The 17922-nt window shown below is 36.8% G+C and overlaps 1 protein-coding gene across 5 annotated transcripts in view; it reads left to right on the plus strand.

Moving 5' to 3' along the window:
• Window positions 1–17922, plus strand: part of LOC142983435 (cGMP-specific 3',5'-cyclic phosphodiesterase-like) — a 131781-nt gene that overhangs the window by 110667 nt on the left and 3192 nt on the right. For 4 of the 5 annotated variants that reach the window (XM_076130288.1, XM_076130286.1, XM_076130287.1 and 1 more), the window contains exons 5-18: window positions 3117–3243; window positions 3530–3648; window positions 7992–8257; window positions 8638–8814; window positions 9291–9467; window positions 9765–9890; window positions 10216–10333; window positions 10629–10720; window positions 11060–11383; window positions 11757–11910; window positions 12265–12424; window positions 13591–13811; window positions 14250–14430; window positions 17182–17352. In XM_076130288.1, coding sequence (XP_075986403.1) covers window positions 3117–3243; window positions 3530–3648; window positions 7992–8257; window positions 8638–8814; window positions 9291–9467; window positions 9765–9890; window positions 10216–10333; window positions 10629–10720; window positions 11060–11383; window positions 11757–11910; window positions 12265–12424; window positions 13591–13811; window positions 14250–14430; window positions 17182–17335 — 2396 coding nt within the window. In that variant the 3' untranslated portion in view covers window positions 17336–17352. Of the gene's footprint in view, window positions 1–3116; window positions 3244–3529; window positions 3649–7991; window positions 8258–8637; window positions 8815–9290; window positions 9468–9764; window positions 9891–10215; window positions 10334–10628; window positions 10721–11059; window positions 11384–11756; window positions 11911–12264; window positions 12425–13590; window positions 13812–14249; window positions 14431–17171; window positions 17353–17922 lie in introns of all 5 variants that reach the window. The other variant, XM_076130290.1, reaches the window with a different exon arrangement.

Genomic DNA, 17922 nt, shown 5'->3' on the forward strand with positions numbered 1-17922 from the left:
GCTCTTTCGACCGGCAAATTAAAGGCGACATCGATTTTGTCGCTACGCCTTGTACTACAACCGTAAACACCTTGGATACCTCCTAAATTGCTGACGATGTTCCAGTTTTTATGTTTTAGGGATCTTTGGGATTAACATGGGATTGTTATAATTTATTGTTTTTAATTTCTATGCTATTATACCTAGCAATGTAGTAATCATGCTTTGTATTGTTTTTCGAATTTTTGTTATTTGATTTCTGCTTTCCATCTTGTTAGTCAGACTTTTCCGAAATTTGTTTTTAAGTCTTACATCTAAGGCAAATCTAGTGTCAGAGAAACTAGCAAACAAGCCACGGCCAACTTAAAAAAATTGGTCTTTAAATCATAGACATAAATTCTGCTCCATCAATTGACGAATACGAAAGACACTAGCATCATGATCACAATATGTTACTGTATCCAAATGACTTTTAAGAGTAACATACTTTTAAAACTTATCTTCTCTTTAGTTAAAACCTAAATGAGATACAATGTTTTAAATTAGCTTACATCATTGCATTAAAACTGAGAAACTCTAGCGTTAAACCGACGTTATGTAATTTTCAGAGAAGCGGAAACTTGGCGTGGAGAAGACAGGATTTCTTTGAATCTTGTATGCAACTTTATCTCATTAAAACCTTTTACTATAAGAGTTTTACGTTAACTCCACACTTGTATTTTATGTGAAATAGCTTTTAGTTATCTGCTAACTAAAAAATTAGGGTATATTGGACGAACTTTTTTTTTGTTTAACATCTGGAAATGCTAGTCAGGTTTAGGAGTACTATGTTGTACATTGTACGATAGGGACATTAATAAGGATGGAAGATAGGCTGTCTAACATCACGCTACGATTTCCGGGATCGGAATATTATGGATAAATGGTGCACTGATAGTATAGTTCGAGCCAGTCAACTTTGTGTTTCTAAATATAAAACAAGCCGCTGCAGATGTGCAGAGTGAAAAATAAATACATAGGCAATAATTGCAAGTAACAGAGGTCCGTCATCCTAACACATTTTTCTCTAGCTCTCTCTCTTTCTTTCTTTTGCTCTTGTTGCTATATTCAGACAAACAAAGTTATTTAACGCGTATTTCTCTTAACAACATTTTAATACGGATCCATAAGCGATGAAAAAATATCTCAATGCCTCTATAATATGTATTTATGTGCGTCGAATGTATCAGGTAGGAAGTCCATCAAAGTAATATCGTATTACTCCGCCGAAGTGCCGACGTAAACTTTATTGAAAGTGTATTAAATGTAGGCATATGATGCGATGAAGTAGCAAGTCGAGTGCCAATCAAATGGCTTGGTACACTTATGGATGGTGAAAATGTTCATCTGAATACTTTGTGTTAATTGATACATTACTCTCTACAACTGAACATGATATTTTATTTAATATTTGGTTAATTTGGTCAATGATGTATTACCCGAAATAACGCGTGATGTGGATTTCAATTGACAATTATTTGAATACTACTATAGTAGACTACTTATAGTACTAGTAGGTTTCCTACTAATACCTACAAACTATGCTACACTATGCTGTACATTGTTTTCACTCTTAGATTATAGTGCTTAACACGTTATAGTACTGCAGCAGTGTACTGTACAGTGACCAACAATTTGACGAACAATGCTTGACAACTGAGATACGTTATAAACTAGTTGCTCATGCTCATCACACAAATATTTGTCCTGGGTGGGATACGAACCCACAACGCTGCGGCGTTGACGACTACGTTAACTACTGCGCAAAACGTGCAATAACATGAAAAGACAAATTATGTTTGTCTGTCTATCTCTTTGTTTGTTATCTGTGTGGTCGCCGAACATGGCCAGTTTTAACATCACTTTGATGTCTCATTGTTCAGCTCATCCGATTGCAATAAAACCAACAACAGATAATAATGACTTATTATTACACCCTTGTATTATTGTTTATGATTTAATGTGTCTATGAAGACATGTTATAAAGGTTGGATAATTTGTATTGATGAGAATATAAAACTATTTAATTAGTAGATACCTACATGAGCTGACTCTGGTGGCAGAAGAGGATGAATACGAAGCGTCGTCTTTAAAATAAAAAAAATCTGCATTGTTTATTAGGTTTGCATTTTGACTGAAAATTGTATTTACGTCGAACTGAGCCAAGTTATTCTGGACAGAAAACGACTCTAGAACTATAAAAAACCGTTGTATTCCAATAACAGATTTTTGAAACACACACGTTACAAATAAGCAAGAAAGGGAACAGTTCACTTTTACTTCGATATGTTCGATACGAATGTTCGTCATGCTAACGAAAAGTTAATAGTCGTAAAAAAAACCGCAGTAGCTACTCTTCCAATAGGATCAAGCTTTTCAAGATGCATCCTTAAATTGAGTACCTAAAGCCCTTAATAATTGAATTGGACTTCTAGGTCTGCTTGTAAAAAAAACAATTTTTATTCAATTTAACAGCAAGATCTGCTTGTAAAAATCAGTGCAGTACTTTCAAAGAATATCAAAGAAGACACTTATACTTGGCTATCTCCACGAGCCACAATCACTTCATGACGTCCCCGTCCCGTCAATACAGCGAGGTAAACAAGCGGCCAGCGTCACAGAGCAGCGCTAAAAATAGCCGGCCCTGACGCGCGCCCAATTTACACGCCTGGACCAAGGCTTTCTTTAGAGGTTAGAGTATGACCAGGGAAATTATGGGAAATCTGTTCCTCATTTCAGTGAAAAAAGGAGTACTGTAGGAATGCTAGAAATATCTCTTGGTCCTTCTGGAAGACGTAGGTTCGACAGATATTTTTTCAGGGACAACGGTTTTGGCGACAATTTTTCTTATCTCATAGTTAAGTTAATTATTAAGTTAATACTTTAAGGGATTTAAATTGGCATTGGGAAAGGAGGCATTTTTTAAAATTTTCCTTTGACTTATTTCAATTACTATTAGTTTGTCTGGTCGCAGTATCCTGTTGAATTAAATTACAAAGCTTTTTTTTTCATCCATATCGGTTTGAAGCATGAAAGATGCCTTCTACTTCAGTCATAAACCGTACCTTCGTATGTTAACCATTGTCTTATTTCAACAGAACTGAACGACGCGCTCCGACATGCGCGGACGCAGGAGATTAAAATTCCTTTCGGCGTTGGCGTCGCCGGACTTGCAGCACAGACGAAACACCCCATCAACATTAAGAATGCTTATTCAGACCCCAGGTATGAACAAAATTATAACCGTTTTGAATCCTATCTCCCATTATGTAGTGTCGACGAGTGTTGACTATTTTCATTCATTTATACCGTACATTTATACCGTAGTTACTTGCCTGACTGACTCTCCTACTTTCAGTCTTTGTGAAAATAGGTGACTATTAATATCACGCCATTCTTTAAGTGGTCTCAGTAGAAGATAGCTACATATACACCTCGCATGTAAACAATTTACAACTAATATACTTCACTAAATGAAAGGTGGCTCTGACTTACCTAAGACTTATTTCAGGTTCAACAGTGAGATCGACGCTCGAACAGGCTACAAGACCGAGTTGATCCTGTGCATGCCGATCTGCAACTACGAGGGCGACGTCGTCGGAGTTGCGCAGATTATTAACAAAACTGATGGTAAGCTTCAGCTTTTAACAAACAACTTTCCTGCTAAGTTTCATACGTACTTTACCCTATAATACTGTGAAAAATTAAGTTTTTAACTATCTCCATGATCACATTGCTTTTTTTATAAAATCTTTTCGTTCATGTAGCCAAGAAAGCTACACTACACATACTCTACTATGCACTGCACAGCCGCACAAGATAGGCTTTCTCATTTATATAAGGACTAAGTATACCTAAATTTCACAAATTCTTGTTGTTATAAACACATTATATTCTAAGTCAAAGTGTAGGTAAAACCATTTTCTCTTAAGCTAGAATATGCTGCTGCAAATATTTCATCGCCAAAATATCAAATCTGCTGTGGAGACATTTTGAGACGTGTTTAAATTTATTTGTTGGAGCGAAGAAAGCCGTTGTGACACTTGCTGTATTCGTTTTTGGCTCGCAATTTGCAGCTCGTTCCTTTTTGTGACACCAGTAGAGCTATTCTGAGAATTATATCTCAATTTTAGTTTCTCATTATAATCCAGTTTTTTCCTTAGATGTTTTTTTTAACACATTGCTGTCCCACTGCAGGCCAAGGGTCTCTTTTGAAACGAGGGAGGGGTTAGTCCCCGAGTCCGCCACGCTGACCAAGTGCGGGTTAACTTAAGATAACTTCATTAAAGGAATAATTTTAGCGATTTAAACAGTTTTTGTATACACAATTTGCCAAAATATAAGAATGAGAACCAGTTTCACCCTTGAATTTCAAGTGTCAGTTTACCTACCTACTATATCTGTGACAGCAAATGTATGAAAATAACTGTCCTATCTAATGAACTGTCTCATAAATATTTAAAAGTGGTGAAATCAGGTCTTCTTTTTAGAACAGAGTGAAAAATGTACACGTTTGGTGCAGTGGTTTAAGCGGTCACCTCGCCGCAATAACCGTAGCGCCGCGTGTGGCGGGTTCCAATCCCACCCGGGACAAATCTTTGTGTGATGAGCACGAGCATTTGTTCTGAGCCTGGATGTTAATGTATCTATATAAGTATGTATTTAGAAGTATATAAGTATGTCTATCAGTTATTTGGTTACCATAGTACAAGCTCTGCTTAGTTTGGAATCAAATGACTGTGTGTGAGTTGTCCAACAACATTTATTTATTTATTTATTTCCAAAGATCGGTAAAAGCAATGAAACTAAAGCATTTTTTGCTTATAAAAAGTCATCATCATAATTTTTGAATTCATAACGTTTCTAAAAGCTATTTCTTTCCTATCTATATTCCGTCGGTCTAATAGAATTTCTCTCAGAGCGTGAGACGCGAAGTTTGCAAGTTGCCCAAACTCTTAAGTGCCTTTGTATGAATTTGTGAGTGTTATAACTAAATTTGTGATAGTCTGCGAACTCATCGGCGCTATATTTTTACTTTTATGTATTCACTTTAAGTTTTAGTGGTTGATTTTAATTCTATATTTAGTATTTAGGTCAACATTTTTAAAACTTAGGTGTTATTGTATTTTACTTCTATCTTCGACTTTTCCGATTACATATGCCATGTATTAAAAATGTTAAAAAAGATTTCGTTAAAAGAAATGTTTTGCGTCTAAGCGTAACAAACACATGACGACACAATAAATGGCTTTCATTCTTTACTAATTCTATCAGAAAGTATTGTTCGTCACTATAGCTTAAAATTATTATTTTTTGTCTAATTTTTTGCATAAAAGAAGTTTCAAATAATTGGCAAGTGTAAAGAAAGTTGGTGATAATATATTTTATCTTTCAAGGCGTCTCGTAAAATTCTAAGTTTTGTTAGTTTGGCAAGTTACGACTAAAGATAAGCTTGCTTTATTTTTGGCAAAGAAGTATATTATTCAAGATACGGCTTACATTTGGGAGCGATGGGTTTTTAACCGCATTCTATTTCTATATTCATATAATGGTTGATTTGGAACTATTCGGAACAAAGCAGTTTAATGATTATTTAATTTTTTGTTGTATTTTGAGTTAATCTTCTGGATAATTACTGGCTTAATTATGAACTTAATGAAAAGTCTGATTAGTTGTAGAGTGTTTTGTCATTTTCAATCAATTTTAAAACGGTGTATGAGTGAAAAATGAGCGGTGATAGCCGAGTGGTATAAGTTGGTACCTCCCACGCAAGTGGTCGCAGGTTCGAACCCGAGGCAACACACCAATGACTTTTCGAAGTTATGTGTGTATTAGAAATAATTATCACATGCTCCAACGGTGAAGGAAAACATCGTGAGGAAACCTTGCATGCCTAAAAATTTGTTTAATACATTTATTGAGGGCATGCAAAGTCCCCAACCCGCACTTGGCCAGCGTGGTGGACTCAAGGCCTAGCCCCTCCCACATTACGGGAGGAGACCCTTGCCCAGCAGTGGGACATTAATGGGTTAAATTTATTATTATTTATTATGAGTGAAAAATATATAACACTATATAAGTAACCAAATGAAGCAAAGAAAGTTTGTAAGGATCGTTCCAAGTGGCAATTATAGGTCTCTAACCACCCCTATGGAAAAATGGCGTGATTTTATGTTTGTTCGTATATGTATAACTAATCACAGGTTACGCGCCATTTATAAATAAAACAGATAGAACGTATATTTTATTTTGAATACTTAAAAAAGATTACCACAGCCGGAACCATGAAAAAATTAAAACTAAAACAAAATACAAGTACATCACTACATAGTATAAAACAAAGTCGCCCATTTTGTCTGTAGTCCCTTCGTATGCATAAAACTTTAAAACTACGCAACGGATTTTGATGCGGTTTTCACTAATAGAAAGAGTATTTTCTCCGACAGGTTTTTATATATAATTGAAATACATTGAAACTATATTAGCTGAGTTATAGCGATTTATGTCCAAGAAGTCAGAAAAAAAATCTAATTGAAGATTGCATTTGTGCGTGCGCCGCTTATACCGTTGGATACAAGTAAGAACAATGTATAGCAAAAACATTGGTCTTTATTAGTTCTACAAAAAAGTCCGCGATGACATATATCCAGCTTTTTTATTTAAGTCACAAAAACTACTTTTCTGTATTAAAAAAACATTTAATTCGTTGGGTGATGTTTAACTGGTGATATAACCAATAATACATATATTCTTATCAAAATAAGTAAGTTCATCATCCCGAGCATTTAATTTAGATTATTTTTGCAGTTTACAGTGTGTTATTTAGACATATAGTTTAGGAGATATCACGATATTAGTATTGCGGCACGGTACGGGCCGGCCGCGGCGGCGGGGGCAGCGTCCCTATAAATAGCGTATATGTAGTGATTGTGTACAATTCGCTTTTAAAACAGAAATGTACAATTGTAGTGCATTCGGTTTATCACTGTACATTTATCTTTTAAACCCTGAATATGCTGAAAACTGAAATCTATACTATATACTATAATATTATAAAGCTGAAGAGTTTGTTTGTTTGTTTGTTTGTTTGAACGCGCTAATCTCGGGAACTACTGGTCCGATTTGAAAAATTCTTTCAGTGTTAGATAGCCCATTTATCGAGGAAGGTTATAGGGTATATATCATCACGCTACGACTAATAGGAGCAGATTACCAGTGAAAAATGTTACAAAAACGGGGAAAATTATGATTTTCTTATGTGACGCAAGCGAAGTTGCGCGGGTCAGCTAGTTTAGCATAAACTAGTCTATCTATAAATAGTAAACGTTGCTAGGTAAAACATAAAATGTAAAAATAAAAACTGCGTAACTTTTCCTTGTACTTACGTAACGACTTTATAAGAAAAATTCAAACTAAATTATTTATTTTGGGTCCGGGATACTTTGATCCTTGTCTCTACGTGACCGGGAAGTTACTACGCGTTACATTTCAGCTTTTTAACTATATTTTCTCTTACATCATCTAAGATAATCTTCATTGTAATGTAATTTTTTGTTGGCTTGTTTACGTATGGATTTAATTTTCAATTGCCTTGGATGAATTTAACTTGTTTCAATATTGACTAGTAGTTTCCATTTTTCTTGCGTGCGTCATTTGCGTTATATCAGAATTTACTGGTAAGCTCTATAAAACATTAGATATCTTAGGCATTTCCAGGAGTGTCATACAAAATTACAATTCATATCAGGCAGGATTAAACATTACGTTTATCTTAATATCAATTACTGAAATCTGCCGCACAGTCGCCAAAGACTGACTTTCCGAAGAAAAAGCTAGTATTGTCTTTGTGGGGACAAGACCATAGTTAAATATGTTTCCAATAAAATATGGGTCACTCTGTTCCTGATTTCTCTCTGCTCGTATTATTTTTTCCGCTCTTTGTCTCTTCTCTAAGCTGCTATTTTATCTTTCAGGCTCCAAAGAATTCTCCCCCCGTGATGTGGAAGTCTTCCGCCGGTACCTCACGTTCTGTGGCATCGGAATCCAGAACGCACAGCTGTTCGAGTCCTCCGTCCTGGAGTACAAGAGGAACCAGATCCTCCTGGCCCTCGCGAGGAGCATTTTCGAGGAGCAGAGCAACTTGGAGTGCCTCGTCACCAAGATCATGACGGAAGCGAGGGAACTGCTGAAGTGTGAACGATGTGCTGTATTTATTTCTGATACAGATCATTGTGAATCGGTGAGTTTACACAGCAAGTAACGATAATTGCTATTCTCAAGTTTCCATCGATTGTTCATTTCAGTATTTTGGCATCCGCTTTGTATGGAGAATTTGACGTTTAAAATGACTGATGCTGATAATACAATATACTAATCAATTAACTGTTTCTCGGTAGCTTGCTTAATAGTTGTTAGAAATCACCCCTTTGTTAATGAATTTCTTTAATTTATAATGCGTTTATATGGAAAATATCTATTCAGTCTCAAGAATTGATAAGTTCTTGTTTCTCCTAATCTTAAGACAGAGATTTATTGACTACAATACTGACGTAACAAACGTCTAATTATCTTCTATTAAAAGTCGCAAAATGAGTAATTTCAACTTTTATTCGTCCACAGAGCCATTTAGAACGCATAGTGCAACGGCCAGGAGGTCAGAAGTCAGTGCTGCCAGCGCTTCCACCACCAGCGCCCACCAGGTTCCACACACTGTTCGAGCTGGGCGCTCATCAGTCCAGGACTACACTCACTCCACGACACGACAACAGGTCTACACTCGCGTCTATTGCTTTGGCGGTAAGTAATTACTTAAATTAGAGGTAAAATTGCTTGCTGGTCATATTCGCTAGTTTCTGTCTCTTTTATGTTTTAATTTGAGTACGCCTTTGATTGATAACCAATGAGAATAACCGAGTGTATAATTTATAATTTGTGAATTCGATGGGATGCAGAAAAGCATCTTCAAACTCACTTTCCTTAATATGCTCAGTGGTCGGTCAACCCAGAGTTAAAGTTTTCTAAGCCAACCAAACTTTGACAATAGGTTTTGGTGTTGATTACGTTTTACTAATACCTTAATTGCCAACAATACTAACCGACTCGAAACGCGATTTTAAAAGAATACAACCTTTAGCTAACCAAAATCGTTTCAGCCACTGAATCGTTTAGCAACTAGCGATAGGGACAGACCGCGACATCCTCAATCCTTTAATTACAAACAATACAGAAGTGACAACAACTCTCACAAAATGTTTAAATCTCGTACCTTCCAGGTAGCACAATCGAACAAAGCGTTAAACATCTCGGACGTGGACGAGTGGCGGCGGGACAACGGTATGATAGTCGCGGACATCTCTGCTGACGACGCCGCTAATGTCAGGACGATGCTGTGTATGCCCATCGTTAACGCTGCCAAAGATGTTATTGGAGTCGCGCAGCTTATTAATAAGGTGAGGTTAATAACCCTGTGAGGCTAAAGAAGACAGTATGTTGATTGATAAAGGGATGAAGAAGTCGATTGATTTTAATATAATGGTGCTTTGAATCAGCTATAAGAAATAAATGCTTCTGATAAAAGCAAAAGCAGTAGGTCCTTTCTTTCAAAGGATTCTACTCTTAAGATTTCGTGCTAGTAAGATAAAAAATCGCTCTAACTTAAAAAAAAGAGTTACAATTTACTCTTTAGCCGTTTGTATCGTATACGTTTTTAAAAGATTTAAAAATGAATTTCTATGTAAAATTTTCAGGAGAACGGTTGTCAGTTCACCGATGGCGACATCTCCATATTCGAAGCCTTCGCCATCTTCTGCGGTCTTGGTATTCACAACACACAGATGTATGAAAACGCTTGCAAACTTATGGCTAAACAAAAGGTAAGAACGAGATACACATGCATTTGAAATGAGAATAAATCTAGTAATATGACTGCAATTTAATAATAATAATATCCCATACCCATCTTAGTGTAGTTGTTTTGAAGATTTTATTCAGATTTTATTACTGCAGTGGGACGAAAACCAAGTTTTTGGTGGTTTTATTTGACAAGAACCAAAAATTTCCGTTAGCACTGTATCTCATGAAGTAGTTGATTGAAGCTGCCTGTTCAAATAATCAAAATTTTCGTTTCTTGTGCCTGAACCACCTTAATCTTCTTACGGCTTAGTTATGTGAGAGTAACAATGTTACATTTATTTACAGGTGGCGCTAGAATGTCTGTCGTACCACGCGACGGCATCAGCTGAAGACACAAACAAGCTGTGTCAGGACAACATTCCCTCTTCAGAGACTTACAATCTGTACAGCTTCCAGTTCCATGGTGAGATTACTTCTTATGCTGGCCTGTTTTCTTTTGTTACCACGCTTGTTCTATGTGTATACTTTAAGGCAAACTTTTAAGCGGACTGCACACAACATTATATTGCTATCTATGACTGCTCAGAAGTATCCAATATACAACATCTTTTTTATCTAAGGAAATTAACCGCTACCGTCCCTTAACTTGATAATTACTTTGTGTTTATCATCTATTTAGTACGTATTATATACAAATGAACGGGTTTATACAATATTGGTTCCCTCTTTTATTAAGTATTTTATCTCAAATGTTGCAGACTTCGACCTGACGGACGAGGACACGTGCAGAGCAACGCTGCGCATGTTCTTACAGTGCAACCTCGTTGAGAAATTCCACATACCTTATGACGTAAGTATTAATAAAATTATCTTATTATAAGCCGAAATTCAAGAAGAAAGGACCTGATTTGAGTTTATGAGGAATCAGCGATAAATGCGTAGTGCTGGACTCAATTTTCTCTGATTCATATTATACAAGTGCAACTATGTTTAGCTTATGTTCTTTTCGAGGTACTAATATAATTATCACCATTACTCTACCCAGATCGGAACGATTTGGCGTAAAATCATTGCAGACAAAATAACAAACTTCTTCTTTTTTTAAGCACATTAGAGACGGTTTTTTGCATGAATAATACATTGAGTAATGGTTTATTATTTTAACATTTATTCTTCTGCTTTTTTCCAGGTCCTCTGCCGCTGGATACTCAGCGTCAAAAAAAACTACCGTCCAGTCAAATACCACAACTGGAGACACGCCCTCAACGTCGCTCAGACCATGTTCGCGATGCTCAAGACCGGCAAGATGGAGCGCTTCATGTCCGACCTGGAGATCCTAGGTCTGCTAGTAGCCTGTCTGTGCCATGACCTGGACCATCGAGGAACGAACAACGCCTTCCAGACGAAGACGGAGAGTCCACTCGCGATATTGTACTCAACGTCCACGATGGAACATCACCACTTTGATCAGTGTGTCATGATTTTGAATAGCGAGAGTAATAATATTTTCCAGGTGAGTCACTTTTTACTGTTTGATATTTTTCTGTGTTACTTTTGAAAACATTTTATATTCACGTTTTTGCAAATAATCTAGCACTTACTTAATTTTTTAACCCTTTACTGTCCCACTGCTGGGCAAGTGTCATACTTATAATAATCACCAATAGATACTATAATACTTAAAAATTTGGCGTCTTGATAATAGTCTCATAGTGTTACAATAGAGGAATGGCAAACATATTACTTCATGAATTAGACAACTTTTTTTAATGCGTAATTCCACTGTTAATGATATTTAACTTGAGAAAGCTCTTTTCTGCGACCACCGTCGCAACATCTAATATAGTAAGAGCTATTTTATTGACTATGTACTCTTTATCCTCCAGGCACTATCACCCTGTGATTACAAAGACGTAATGAGGGTGGTAGAAACAGCGATCTTGTCGACAGACCTGGCGATGTACTTCAAGAAGCGAGCCAAGTTCCACGAACTCGTGGAGAATGGGGAGTTTGACTGGCAGAGTCCGGAGAAGAAAGAGCGTAAGTACCATTTACTTCTTACATCATTAACACCTTACATACAGTATTAATAGGGATTTACGCACTGCAGACAAAATTTCAAAAGAAGGCATTCATTTTGTATAATATTCGTGTACGAAAAAGAGATGTCTTCTACAATAAACAGTAGACAGTTGATATAAATCAACATGAAATAGAGGTCACGGATTATTTTTTGTGTCAAACACGAACATAATGATATTTTGTAGGCATTACTCTTGTACCGCGTTGGTAAATTGAATAAGAAAGATGTAGATGACTACACATCTTTCTTGTTATGTGGTATTCTCTGTCGTTCCTACGTTCCAAAAATTATGAAACTATCTCTAATTTCAGTGCTATGCGGCATGATGATGACTGCATGTGACGTGTCAGCGATCGCAAAGCCGTGGGAGGTGCAGCACAAGGTGGCCAAGTTGGTCGCCGACGAGTTCTTCGACCAGGGCGACCTGGAGAAACTGCAGCTTAACCAACAACCTATTGCTATGATGGACAGGTAACACTACATTTTCATCGATTGTCTTGAAATAGTCTAGATTCAACCTTGCTTTATTTCTGTTCAGCGGTTATAGTGCTATAACGAATTTGCAAGCAGATTTTAATACTCTCTATTTAGCTGTATCGAATCCATACCAAATAAGAAAAAAAAAGCGTTTATTTTCAATAACACAATTTACACAGTAGGTTTACATTTTGAAATACCCTTGTAAGCAATGCATTTTGCTTGTGTTAGGATATTCCGCTCTTCCAGTGGGTTACAAATTAGATTGGTTACAGAAAACAAAACGCTAGTTATGTAGGTATACAATGAAGAAAAAAAATAAAAAATAAAATAACATAACAATAACATTTTAAATCGCGCATGTTGTGTGTAATTGTGTTCTTGTGATGTGTATGCGAAAGTAGGTGTTTATGTGTGTATGAGTGTGTGAGTAAATGTAATGAAATATTAACCATTTCACCTATTTATAGCTAGTTAATAAACTATTTCCTTATTTGTTGTGTATAAGGCTAAGATGAGGAAAACAAATCGAGTTGAGAAACTCGTGAGAGAGATGGTGGGTAGCATCTTCCACTAACATAATCACTAGAGGAGTTAGCTCAAAAATTTAAACGTTATTAAAAGGAAGTAGATTTTCGACTTCTTCATAGGACTTTAGCTTAAGCCAATTAATTATGGATTTTTTACATTCACTAAGGGTTAGGGGGTAGATATCAAGTTCTTTATTTACTTAGTTGTATAAGTGAGATGACTGTTTGAGAAACTGTCTCTGAGCGAAGGTAGATTTCACTGCGATCTGGGGAGCAACTTTGTATCTATTCCTTCCCTTGAGTTTAGCCGTGTCATAGGATAGGGTTTTATGTGTTTTTAAGATAACATTTAGTACATAGAGCTTCCGGACCGTCAAAACATCCGCTTCCAAGTATAGGCTTTGGGTAGGGAATCTAAAAGGTTTACAGAGCATAACTTTCAGGAGTGACCTCTGCGCTCTCTCTAGGCCTAGAAATTGGGTTTTTGTGGCGCCGGTTCCTTGAATGGATTTCAAATCAATAATTAATGCCGTTCAGTTCATTCAGTAATTCGCGGTTACTAACAGATCGTCTTATGTTTTGATTCCTCATATAAACAGGTTTTAACGAACTGTCTTTCAACCTTTCCAGGGAGAAAAAAGACGAGCTACCCCAAATGCAAGTAGGCTTCATCGACATGATCTGCCTGCCGCTGTACAAGGTGCTGTCGGACACGTTCCCCTGGATCCTGCCGCTGTACACCGGCACCATGGACAACCGCCAGCGCTGGCAGGACCTCGCCGAGAAGGTGGAGATGGGCCTCACGTGGATCGATCATGATACTATTGATAAACCTATTGAGGAGTTCACTGGTACGATTGATATGATTTTTATTTGTTTTTAATACGTATTCGTACTTTATTGTCGTTCTTTCACCTGATATTAGAAGGGTAAGATTGTAAGGTAACCTTAGCAATTGTTGTATAGAAAGTCATCCTCATGCTAGTCATCATCTTTATATCTTCATTCACCCATTGTTATTCATCCTTTGAGGGTTTTTATCGCATATATAATTATTATTATTATTGATAAAGTCTACTATAACGTCAAAAAAGGTAATTAAAAATAGTTTACCTAAACTTTTAACTAGATAAAACAAAATAAACAATAGAGAACCTTTTGCAAACTTGGGAAAAAACGAATATGAAGAATCCGTCACAACGACCTAATTCAAAACCCCGTAGTCTAATTATCACTACAATACTTTTCATATTTTCAAAAGTATCTAACTCATCTTATTCTTCTTCCAGCACTAAACGAGCCAATAAAAGACGTAGAACTAACAGTCCAGACTTTAAACTGTGCCAAGCCGATCCCTGAGAGCAGCAGCAGCATGGCTTTAGTCAAGCCCATCAAGCACTCCTTCCACTCTCTCCGACGGGGGAAGAGCTCCAGCCTAGCTTCCAGACCTAACAGGAGCAAACTGACCAGGTTGGTGTTTAATTTTGAAGGTATGAAGGTGGGTCTACCGGAGACAAGCTGAGTACAAACTGAGCAGATTCGGGTAGTGACTGACAAACTTTGAACGAGCGCGCTTTTAAGTCCGATAACTTAAAAATACAGTTGTCATACGAATTATCTAGATTATGTGTGAATATTTATTTTTGAAAAACATAAATAGCTGTATCTGACAGCCTCCGTGGCGCAGTGGTTTAGGTCGCCACGCCTCTAACAGTGCGACGGGAGGTCGTGGGTTCAATTCCTACACGGAACAATTATTCGTGCGATCCACTAATAAATGATTTCGGGTCGTACTTTATGTCTGTTGTTTTTATGATTCTTAGTGCAGAGAGATTCTTTGTGCAGAAGTTTTTTTAAAAAAGAATTATCAAAGTTTATCTACATAATTAAGAGGCAAGTAGGTTACTATTCCTCTAAATTCTACTTCTACCAGCCGCGAACTTTGCATTCGCTCTCTTATAAGTTGTTGGACTATAAAAGACGCTCGACTCCTACTTTGCTCGTATTCGGCTCGTCTAGTGTAGACTCACCTTAACAGCTTTCTGCTCTGAATGGTAGCATAGTATTGCCGGTGGTGTGGTGTCGGGTTAACTTATCAGGTGTATTAATATTTCATAATAGCATTTACTAATACTAGTGTTTAATACATATTTGAGGGTATGCAAAGTCCCCAACCCGCACTTGGCCAGCGTGGTGGACTCAAGGCCCTCCCTCTCGTTAGGAAGGAGACCCTTGTCCTGCAGTGGGACAGCAATGGGTTAAAATAAAAATTCTAGTGTTTATCGGCCCTGTTACATCTTAGGTAAAATAAGAAACTCTAAGGAAAAAATCTGAAGACCACAACCTAATTTTGCCCGTGTGGTTCCACGTCTAACTCCTCTGTCTTTAGGGGAAGAGTAATTCTGTCCCCAGTAATACTACAAAAACGTTGTTAAGAAACTATGTTATAATATATATATGTCTGTATAGCTATTTGTTTTTCTGTTGTCAAAAGTATATTCCGCGTATTGTGTAATAACTTTCCAAAAACAAAGGTATTTACTAACCACTTATAGATCAATAACATCCATACATATTGAACACAATTTGTGAATAAAGCAAAGTCACTGAGCTGGCTAAGCAAAGCACACTACTTGTTTTTAAACATGGCACATTCTGAATAACATTATCTTTAACGATATACTATCCTATCCTTTCCTATCCTCAAAAATAGGTACTGTTTCTGCAAACAGCAGTGACCAACAAGGAACGCTCCCCAAAATATAGAAATACTTTTACCGAAAACCGCAAATCGATGAAAATTCGCAATACAGAAAACTGTGAAACAAATCGCTGTTGCCGATTTCGTGCTTAAGCCAACTCGCATCCGCGATTCCGGTAAATTCAACAAGTACCACCGCACAAATGCGCCATCTAAATCAAATAGCAGATTTCTGCGGTGCGTTGCGCGAGCTTGCGTTATTAAGTCTGTAGTTCTATTACAAAATTTCTTCAATAAGATAGTGATGTATTAATATACCTGGTATAAATACTAGTCCCACACCACCGAGTATCAAAGGACTCGTGATACTATGAGGGTAGTGCTTGAGTATTTTGAGCGCTTGACGTAAATATACCGTAGATGTGCAGTAAGTCAGTAACGCTCGGTATCTAGCGCACAGTATGTTGGCTGAGACTAGCTGATGAATGCGAGGGCAGAGAGAATGCTTTGCTTATAGTTTGTTCAGTAAGATTTGGCTACCAGCGATCGAAGATAAGAAGTTAGGATAGTTGTCACTTAAAAATTTTAAATAGCCTATTGGATAAGTGATTAAGAACAACTATTGAGTCAGCAATCAAATGACTGTAATTTGTAACTTTTTAGTTAAATAAAGATCTAAGATCAGATTAAAATAAATTATCTCTGTAATTATAATCTAAGGTTCTAAAGTATATAATCGCACTACAATTGAAACGAAATTACAGTCTCTAACTTTACGAGTGACGATTATAAATCTCCCTGAAATCGATTATATTATTAAATTCAATAAATTGCTAATAGCCGTATCTCGCTGGACAAACTATATAATGTATGTACTCGTAGTGTGTCGTAATTTGTTTCATATATCGATGCCTATTGCCTGGTAATACGTGACCATTGGTATGTTCACTTCAAGTGCATATACATCTAGATTATCTTTACTGTATCTCATTGTATTAAGTATTGATAAAGTAATCCATAGAAGGAAAGATAGAAAAATACTTCATTCTTTTAAAACCATAATAATATGATAATTTGTGTATCAAATTATTTTTCTTTTTACGAACGTCATTACGTACAAAGGTTTACAATTACAGTTATAATTAGCCCTTGGCTTTAGTCAATAAATAATAGGTACTAAAGTAAAGTATTGAACTGAACTTTCTTTCCAGTTAAACTTATTAAGTTGCAATGACGACATTAAAATTGAATGGTTATAAAGAGTCCAAACCACAAGATTATGGGCTACTACCGGTGGGAAGCACTAGTGATCGGAAGTATAGGCTAGTCCCCCCCCCACTTTTAAGATAAGATAAGAATCTTATCTTAGATATTAGGGCGGGCGGGCGCATTAAGACCATAAAAAGAGTCCAAATACAAAAGAATAGAATGTCAGGACCCCATCCCACCCCAATTAGTACCCAACAACCACATTAGTAAGAAGCAGTTTTGAAAATAAGTAAAACTGAAGCATGTTCCAGATCAATGTACTCGGCTCCCTCCCGGGATGGGGGTCCCGAGATCGAGCGAGCAGTGAAGAGGAGCACGGTGGTGAGCGACAAGCAGCGCACGTCGGTGCTCGACGAGGCGCCCGTGAAGACGAAACATAAGGGCCGGCTGTGCCATATGTTGTGACGGTTGAGTTTTAACTGGTACGTACCAGATTTTCTGCTTGAAAGACAATAATTAAGAAGTTCGAAGTTGAGTAGATTTTAAAAAATTATAATTGTTTTGAAAGGAGCAATTCCCTACCATTGTTAGTCATCGTCAGCCTTGAAGCTATTGAAAAATGTTGTATTAAAGCCCTTTCCACCTTCCGCGTGAGCTTTGTTGTAAATTAAATTTCAAGTAACAATGCTTGCAAATATCTAATCATCGAAATCGCACTTCTAGCTAGTAATGCTGAGTGGCCAGACTAAATTAAACGAATATTATGTATTAAATCTAATATTATCTGATGAATAATATAATTGACTAGCTGACCCGCGCAACTTCGCTTGCGTCACATAAGAGAGAATGCGTCGTAATTTTTTCTGTTTTTGTAATATTTCTCGTTGCTACTCCGCTCCTATTGGTCATAGCGTGATGATAAATAGCCCGTAGCCTTCCGCAATAAATAGGCTATCTAACACTAAAATTTTTTTTCAAATCGGATCAGTCGTTTCTGAGATTAGTGCGTTCAAACAAACAAACAAACAAACAAACTCTTCAGCTTTATAATA

Source organism: Anticarsia gemmatalis, chromosome 24, assembly GCF_050436995.1.
Source record: "Anticarsia gemmatalis isolate Benzon Research Colony breed Stoneville strain chromosome 24, ilAntGemm2 primary, whole genome shotgun sequence".
Taxonomy (NCBI): domain Eukaryota; kingdom Metazoa; phylum Arthropoda; class Insecta; order Lepidoptera; family Erebidae; genus Anticarsia; species Anticarsia gemmatalis.